General features: G+C 41.0%; 1 protein-coding gene across 6 annotated transcripts in view; it reads right to left on the bottom strand.

The window, feature by feature from the left end:
* Positions 1-2,459: 2,459 nt before the first annotated feature.
* Positions 2,460-9,347, bottom strand: part of pde1cb (phosphodiesterase 1C, calmodulin-dependent b) — a 103,510-nt gene continuing 96,622 nt past the window's right edge. For 5 of the 6 annotated variants that reach the window (XM_047588656.1, XM_047588658.1, XM_047588659.1 and 2 more), the window contains 4 exons: positions 7,287-7,456; positions 6,444-6,674; positions 6,053-6,115; positions 2,460-5,851 (listed from right to left, as the gene is read on the bottom strand). In XM_047588656.1, coding sequence (XP_047444612.1) covers positions 5,832-5,851; positions 6,053-6,115; positions 6,444-6,674; positions 7,287-7,456 — 484 coding nt within the window. In that variant the 3' untranslated portion in view covers positions 2,460-5,831. The remainder of the gene's footprint in view (positions 5,852-6,052; positions 6,116-6,443; positions 6,675-7,286; positions 7,457-9,347) is intronic. The other variant, XM_047588657.1, reaches the window with a different exon arrangement.

Genomic DNA, 9,347 nt, shown 5'->3' with positions numbered 1-9,347 from the left:
ACGAGCTCCATCAACCTGCCCATGAATATGCATGCGGCTGGTGATAAATATGCGTTCTGTGTGTAATGTTTGTGGAGTTGCCTATGCAGCGGATAAAGAGCTATACGCCGACTATCTTGGGAGAGTGACACGGTATACATCAAGTCCGTTGATCTTTTTTAGTGCCCCGGGCCCCTCCGAGCCTGGGAGCTGTGATTCTGCTGGAGCCTCGGTGTAATTTAAGGTCTAACAGAGACATCTAGTGGATCGTTTATTAACATGGGAGTTGTTCAGGGGGCTTCAGGAGGTTGCACTGTGTGGCCAGTTAGCTCAGATGGCAGAGCGTGGTGCTAATAACTACCAAGGCCACGGGTCTGATCCCTGTACGGGCCATTGCGTTTGCTAAATTGGAACTAGAATGGCACTTAACTTGAGAAACTAAATGGAAATTGTGATACAGTCACAAGTTTTGTACCAAAAGAAATGTTGAAAGATAAAGTCTAAGTGCGTAGGAAAAAACATGCTGGAAGGTCCCTGTAACCAAGGTCAGAAGGATGTGATTCTCCAGAGCCTTACACATCTTTTCAGGGTGAACTCTGCTCTTAGGGCTCAAGTGGTGAACCTGACAATTCTGGTATTCCAAGGCAAATTACAGGAGACCTTCAGGGTGCAGGGCAGTTTCTAAGAGACATTCACATCAGTGGCCTGCAGGGCCGTGGTAGTACAATCTTCTACAGCCGTGTCCAGATCGCCTAGAGTCACTGCCTGTCTCCTGATATCTCCTCCAGGCCCCTTCATGCCCCACGTCTAACACATCACAGTGTTAGCTGTAGGCAAAACAGAGGGAAGCTTGAGGCAAACACTGTCACTCTCAACCATGAAAATGTCATCTTACTGTATTTTTTGGTGCCAAAACTGAAAAATCAAAAACACTAACTTGAACTTTTATCGCATACCAGCCACTGCCAGTTGTAGACGACTTTGACTGAATGCGATTAAAAGAAAGGATTGGAGCAAGACAATAATCAACAACTCTCTGTTTGCAGCACATATGTAATGTATCATTAGTTTCAGTCTGGAAAACATTGTGGTTTAGACTAAATTGTGACTGAAATTATATTAAGTTAATCCTTATTTAGGGGATTCTTGTTACATGTTAATGCTAATGCTAACCACTAGCTAACTCAGCATTAGTTGTATGTTTCAGGGGTGTCCAAGCTGTGGTTGTATTGACTACTTTACCCTCCACAGTGGTTCCACTTACTTCTGATAATATCTTTGTTGGAGCGGCTTCACTTGATAAAGACCAGACTTCATCCCCTCTGTGCCCTCCTTTGGTCAACCGTCCATCCAGTGAGTGTAGAGGTCATTGAATATACTCCCATCAGTCAGAGTCAACTTTTTAAAATAACACTCACGGTCTCGAGGAGTGAGTGTATTGGTATATTCTCTAAAATACGCGTTTTCCTCGTCCATTCTTGCCAAACAATATGCTAACTAGCGTTCACAGGCTGTAGTGTTTGAGATGTTTTGCTTCCAGTTAAGCCCCGTCCCTCAAAAACATCATAATGTTTACAAACCGTGAAGGGATCTATATGCGTGGTCCTGGAGGAGTTGGACTGGTGCACATACTGTATCTCCCCATGCTACCATTAGTGACAGTGACGCTAGCCAAATGTAAAACTAGTGGAAAAACAGTCAGAAAAGATGAGGAGGGAAAAAACGTCAGTGGTGTCCACCTGTAAAATCATTCCTGTTTTCGGAGGATCGTCTCATTGCTGCCCCTCTACTGCATCTCTGATCCTGTCATTTCTTTTGGAGCAGTATATAAACATACATAAATCCTGTGAGCTTACAGTGGACAACACAGGAAGTCGGGAAAACAAAATGGTTGGTCTTAGTTGGGAATTTCGGCATTATCCACAGACGCAACCTTTTTTTAAAAAAAAAGTTTCAGTGTGTGACAGTGGTGTGTGATCTCCTTTCAAAGGCAGCAATATTTGTCTAAATCGTTGTTTTTAACTTGTGATAGCTGGATAGATAGATGGTGAGAGCAATAATCTGCTAAACATTTCATTTTATTTTTTAAAATTGCCTGCCTTTTCCCATACAGTTTCCATGACCCCTAGGGGTTTTGCAGAGGTACTGCAGAGGGGGGTCGCAAAATCTTTGGTTGATTATACATTTTATATATATTTTTTCTAATTTTCCCCCACAAATTTAAATAGAGCCTATTCAGTCCCCAGGTGAAATCCCATGTACGTTTATGTTTACGGCAGTTGCATGGCCACCCTACTGCTGCACATGTTTGAAACAACAAAAATGAATATTTGAACCTGTGCATTATTTGAATAGATTAACAGTGAATGCAAAACGATAATAACATATATAATGTATATTTATCAATAGCACTAGGCCCCTGGTGTAAAACAAACATGGTGTAGGTGGGAGTGTAGAAATAAAGACAGGCAGACATGATCTGAGCCCTTTGAGTCCAGATTTATTGATACGGTTGTGCAGTCACAGAGCATGGTGGCACACATGGCCGCCTGGCCAGCACGGAACAGTGACGCACACATGCATGCACATACATGCACGCTTGCACACACATGCTCGCACACACATTCACGCTCAGTCACCCTGTCTATTTAGATGTAGATGTAGTGGAGAGTAAAATAAGGCTGTTGTTCATTTGTTCACCTCATTGTTCTTTCAAATGCGTCACTCGCTTCTTGCGGTTTCACCCTGGTTGGTTCGCTTTGTGTTTCATGCAAGCGAACGTCTCAGCGGCACCAGTCTGAGGTCAAATACGCGCCAGCTCGATGTAAAATGAATCGTTCACCCAGCTTTATACAGTCCACTGCATCACGTTGTGTTTATCTCTTTCTCGCAAAAACACTCATCTCGTCACACTTTCATCAACAGAGCAGATCACAGTGAGGAGATCAGAAATGCACATTAAGTATTTTGCGGCAGTTTCACTCACACAGACACACACACACACACACACCCGCGCACACACACATACACACACACACACACACCCACACACACACACAACCACCCACCCACCCACATACACACACACACACACACACTTTGCTTTACATCCATCTAACCTCAGTCACTGGAACAGTTTGAGATCAGTCGTTATAGAGTGATTCAGACTAAACAAGGAAACAAAGCATTAAACAAACAACAAATAATGTGTTTCATCGTAACCGTTACAAAACACCATGTTTAGAAGTCTTTACATGTCATAAATACAGCTATGATTCTTATTATGGTTGGTATAAATTCCTTTTAAATATCCATACAGTAGGCTATCACAGTAGCAAGTGGAAGGTAGAGCAAACTACAAGACTGTACATGTGTTGGTCCCTTGGTACAGAAAATATATTCTGCTTTTAACCAAGCGTCAGGCAGCCTATTTTGAAGATGCAATAAGTTTTTTTTTTGTTTTTTTTTTGTAAATCTAGTTTTCTAACATTTTTCTTTTTTTTTACTTCAAATTTACAGTTTTGAGCGACTAAAAATTTCCGACTTCAGCGCTGGTGAAGGACAGCAGAGCAAAATGGAGACGCAGAGGAGAGACAAAATGAAAAAGTAAAAATGCGTCTGCACGAACAAGATGAACTCCTCCGAGTAAAAAAAAAAAAAAAGAAGACGGTACAGTAACAAACAAAAGGAACGTACACTGTACAGCACAAATCAGCTGGAAAATAGTTGTTTTTTTTTCCTAAATGAAAAAGAGCAAAATATACCATAAAATATACAATTACAAATACTATACTGCTGCAACATCAAACGGCTGACTTTACAAACAGACTTTCCAACAACAGTGACTTTGAAACATTTGCTGGAAGATATTAACTGGTTGCTTTGACTGCGCCTGGGTCGGCACAGATTCAAATGACATCACAAAGTTTGCTGTTCTACAAGTGGACGTTTGTGAAATGGAGAGTACAGATAGAGGCACACATTCAGCCGGATGGCCTGCTGACCACTGACTGGAGTTTTTAGGTAGAAAGTAGAACATGGTTATATTACACAGACACACAAAAAAAAAATAATTAAAATATTAGGGAGAGAGTATTAAACCAAAATGAATGTATAATTTTAGATTAATTTTAGGTACGTCTCCCCTTTCTTTTTTAATCCATGTATGTATAGTTTTCTTTAAAATATACCAAGTAGCTGATCTTGGCACAATAAATTTGGAGATTTTCATAAAAGTAATAATAAAAAAAAAAACAGGAAAACAAAAGTGCACAGTTTTAGGAAAAACATATCCATCGTTATGCAAATACTGCCAGAAATGCTTCTTCCTTCTTCTCCTATTACACGCGTTAGATATATAGTAAAAGGTGAACCAGTGTTGCAGGGGTTCAATATGTTACATATGCACAGTAAGCAATATTTGCATTTTCTATACACAACATTACAAGCCTTAAAAAACCTGGCAAGTAGCAGATACAGTTTGGACTCGTAGCCTCAAATGCATCACAGAAGCATGGACAGGTGTACGAGCAGCACTGTAAACACGCCGATTAAACATCACACCGACAACCTAGAAGATGAAGCCTCGGCAGCACAACCGCGCTCCAAAATAAAATAATAATAATAATAATAATAATAAAAAACATACACTGATCATAGGATTTTTCTCTAATTCGGCGACAGCGTTGACTTTTTGCTACAGCTTGAATACACAGAAGAAGGCATTGAGAAAAAGACGTACAGTGTGAGGATATTAGACACATCTAGTGCATGATTCGTGAAGGACACAACAAATGCGTTTACGCACACACACACAAAAAAAGAGGTAAACGATGAGATTTTACAAAAATTTTACAAAAGATTTTTTTTTTTAAATGCATCTGCGTGTGTGATATGTTTGAAATGCAAAAAGCTGCAGTCTAATTTTTGGACAGTTTTCACAAACATATTACAGCATATCCAAAACAAAACAGTGGACAAAATAGTGGATAGATTTCTACTCCTTCTCCTCCTCCTCCTCCTCATATCCATACATATACAACTTTCAATATATACAATAAAGAGGACAAAAACACACACACACACACAGAAAAAAAACTACATGAACCTGGCTGCAAGTTCAAATTGCACGATGTCTGAGGAAAGCACTAAGAAAGTAAACATGTTGAGGGGGGAGTGAGCCACAAACGGAGGCTCCAAAAGCACAACAACAAGGGGTTCTATGCCAGAGTGTGTTTAAGAAAATAGTAGTGCTGTAGACGTGCGAATGTAACCCCAGTGTGCTGTACACGTGTGTGTTGTGTGTGGCGTGCAGCAGTTGTAAAAGTCCCTCTGAATGTGCATTTACTCTCCAGTGCACACAGATCTGCATTCACGTATTCATTTGCAAAGAAAATCTTTCGATTCACCAGACTAATAAATGTAATAAGGAGTGCTGCAGCAGGTGGAAGTTGGGCTAGATCAACGGCTACATGTCTGTGTTTGGATTAAACATAAGAGTTGAGTAAAAGAAGGGAAAGCTAAAAACGACAGCAGTCTGGTAAAAGGCTCCTCTTCAGCCCGCTCTCTTATTTTAAGGTTCTTTACCAGCTAGCAGGAAGGGAGGAGTAATGCACGTGGCTCTGTGTAGAAGAGCCTGGGAGTAAAGATATGGTAAAAGAAAGATTTTAACAGTTGATCATTAAAAAATAAAAAATAAAAAGGAAGCAAAGGTGTCAGTTTATCTGCGTCCTGAAGGGGGCGACACAGTCCAACTAATGGCTTTCCCTATATTATATTATCAGTTCGCCCGTTCAGGGTTCAAACGCAGGTCCAGGTCGACCGCAGTGCAGCAGCAGTAAGGCTGTGATCGCTTACTCCATCACTGCCTCTGCTTTGGGGAGAAGAAATTAAGAAATTTAATGAATTTCTATGAATTATAATGTCTGTTCGATCTTCTGATCAAGGAACCAAAAAGTTACAGTGATTATGTTTTTTACACAATAGGTGAAAATACAATTTTCTAAGGTCAGAAGTAGTCAATAAAATAAAAAGTCAATCGTTTCAAGCTTTCAAGCGGAGCGATTAAACTCACCATCGACTCCTTTGTTCTTCTTTTCTTCATCCTCTGGAGATTCAGCCCCTTCTGACAACTCTCCTGAAAAACCGGAGCAGCCGTGTTATTTGATGGGAGCACATGAGCAAACTTGCAAAAGCATCCTCTTGGAGCTTTTATGAAATATGCACAGAAAGAACAAATATTATATCAACACGCTATGGTGTCAGAATTATCAGGTGGTGCTAAAGGTTGAAACATGGCACAGTGCTGAGACAGGAAAGTATAAATGCTGGTACAGTTCTGTGTAGCTGGTACTCGGGTACACATGATTACTTTGCATGTATAAGTAATGTAGAGAAACAGCTTCATGTCACATGGAGTAAAGAGAGGCCATGCTGTGTGTGATTACACAGCTAAAAGGACGTACCGTTCTGCAGTGGAGGATTCTTGTGCGTGGCGCTCCCGGGCGGCGCTGCCTGCTCCGTTTCCCCTGTGTTGCCATCTGGCGGTCTGCTGACCTCTGCCGACTCGGGCGCCTCCTCCTCCAGTTTGTCCTCCTTTGGTTCAGGCTGTTCGGATTCCTGGGGCTCCTGGGGCTCCATAGCCTCCTCCTGCTGGGCCAGCTCCTCGGCTTCCTTTTTGGCTCTCTCCTCCGCTTCTGAGGTCACACGGAGTCAAGTTGGCAAGTGTGCAATAGAAATTAGTACAACTTCTTACTTCTGCCTTAGAGCCAGTAAAGGTTGAGAGAGCTCAGTGTGCAGTTTCACACCTGACTCGTGCCACTAAAATCTGCATTAACAGTTCATAACCACAAGGTGGCAGCCAAATCAAATATATTATTTACGTATACACCCACCCAGCAGTTTCAGAGAGATATTATCATTTAACTCCAGTGTTAATTCTGACCATAAATAATTATGCTCAATAACTTAGTGTATGGTAATGTATAACTCACAATAAGCTTTCAAACTGTAAATTTTTAATGAACTCGAGCTATTAGAAGGAAGTAGGAAGACACCATTCTGGCAGGTAGGTAATCTTTGTTATTTATATATACAGCACAAATGATTTGAATAAATGAAATCATTTATTCACCATGATTAAAACGTTTATAATTAGGTACCTTATTGGAATAGGTAGAAAATTAACGCCAATAATGCATGTGGACATATACAGACACAGATCAGTTCAAATCCCTCTGTGAGCTCAGTTAACGGCAGTGCAGACATTTTTTCGCCATCACTCTGTAAGTCATAATGACGTACGGTACCTTTAGCAGCCTGGGCTTTCCACCTCTCCCTGTTCTGATACACCTCTTCGTTCCACAACGCCTTGAAGTTCTTCATGTCGACCGTCAGCAGAGAGCTCTGGCCGGACGAGCTGCTGTCAGCGCTCTTGATGCTGTGCCTCTTGGCTTCATCCGAGCTAATACTATTCAGACTGGACAGAAAGAGAAGAAGACGGAGGAAGAGAGTTAAAACTTTAGAGCAGTGGTCTTCAACGTTTTACAGGCCAAGGACCCCCAAACTGATGGAGAGATTAATTACTACCTACTATATGTGTTCTATATTAAACTGGGCCTAGTGCTATTCATAAATATACATTATTATCATAATTTTGCATTCAGTATTAACCTTATCCCTTTACTAAACATGTTGGATTTGTGTTGATGTGTATTTAAATAAATTTAAGAGGAAAGAAGGGGAAAACTAAAAGAACAAATGTATATACAAAATGTCTAATCAACCAAAGACCCCCCTGCAGTGGCCCCTAGTGGGTCTGTGGACCCCCTGTTGAAGACCTATTATTTAGAGACAATATGAGAGTAGGGTAAGAAATGCTAACATAAGCAGGTCACTTTTGTCACAGCCACCCTCTTTGTTTATAACGTTAGCATGCTAACATATGCTAATTAGTGGTAGATGATATTATCGTTAATTTGACTAGTATTTGTTCATAAACCAAGTATCTGACTGAACTAAAAGTAAAGTTAAAGTTGGTCTGGAGCAGGGCTTTCCACCACATGATAATCATACTGTATATTTCCAGCATACTTTATACTCTTCAAGGACATCATTATGCCCCATGTCTCTCATGAATAAAATCTGCTTAAAAATTATTCTGTAGTTCGGGAATTTGGCTGAGATAATCAATTTTTTTTTCTTAAAAAAAAAAAGAATATTCTCAGGACTCCAGAGCTTTTCAGTGGGCCTTCATGATGCATTTGAAAATCTAATCTAATGAAAGATGCTCTCAAGTTGGATTATAGGTACTTCATGCAAGTACAATGCTGTGCTGCATTGCTGAAGTTACCCAGGCTGTCATTTTGCAAGAGGCGGGGTGCAGCCAGGGCTAACACACAGAGACGGACAATTTAGAATCACCACTTAACCTTAGTAAAATAGTTTCTGAGGCATTTTAGCAGAAAACACATATGTCAACATCATGGTGGGTCTTCACAGTGAGCAGGAGTCATCCTCTGGTGACCATGAATTCATTCAGTCATTTCATTTCAACCCCTCAAACAGTTAAGTCCTGTATCTATTCAGGCTGAAAACATTCAGACTCAGCTGCGTGTTAAAAGAGAGACGGATGGATAAACTGAGGCGGCCGGGCCGCAGAGAGCAGACATAGTTACAGATGATTGAAAGCACCTATAAATGCTTTGAAGGAACAGTCCCTAGAAAAACCCATAAGCATCCAGGTGTGTAGGCAGACAAGGAGACTGCACTGGTGGCAACACTATCTGAGATTTCCAGCCGGTTAGCTTCAGCTTAGCCTCTCTCGGCCCACTGAGTGATGCTAATGACTGCTGTTGAGGAAAATGAGGAGGCTGTTGTCGATGTGCAGGTGCAACGGAAGATGCTGACTCCCCGACGCACTTTTTTATTTTCCAAATTATCTCATTTTACAAGTTTAGTAGGTTTTTAATTAACTGTCTCTGGACAGTTTAAATATCGCTGACACAGTGGCAAGGGAAATTTATTATTTGAGAGATTTCAAAGCCTTGCACATACCTGAGTTGCTATGAGGGAAAGTATTGAGTCAATTATTTAAACCAATGGAGACAATCATCAAATGCCTTTTTGTATCTTGAGAGACTATTGTGTATGCCACGCCAGCTCCAAGGCCCATTCTTGATCAGGCGACGGTGACGTGAACTTGACTAGCATCTCTAAAATGCCAATTTCAAGGTGCGCCGCTTTGCCTGATGAAAGGTGGAGACACTTCCACGCGCACAAATGGATTACTCATGGGAGACTCATCTGCTGTTGTCAGTGCTCCCATTAGTTATGCTGCTACTGCAGAGGAGCTGTTGATGTTTAATCAC

This window comes from Mugil cephalus, chromosome 7 (assembly GCF_022458985.1).
Source record: "Mugil cephalus isolate CIBA_MC_2020 chromosome 7, CIBA_Mcephalus_1.1, whole genome shotgun sequence".
NCBI classification, from domain to species: domain Eukaryota; kingdom Metazoa; phylum Chordata; class Actinopteri; order Mugiliformes; family Mugilidae; genus Mugil; species Mugil cephalus.
The sequence above is the reverse complement of the archived record's forward strand: the minus strand, read 5'-3'. Positions and strand labels throughout refer to the sequence as shown.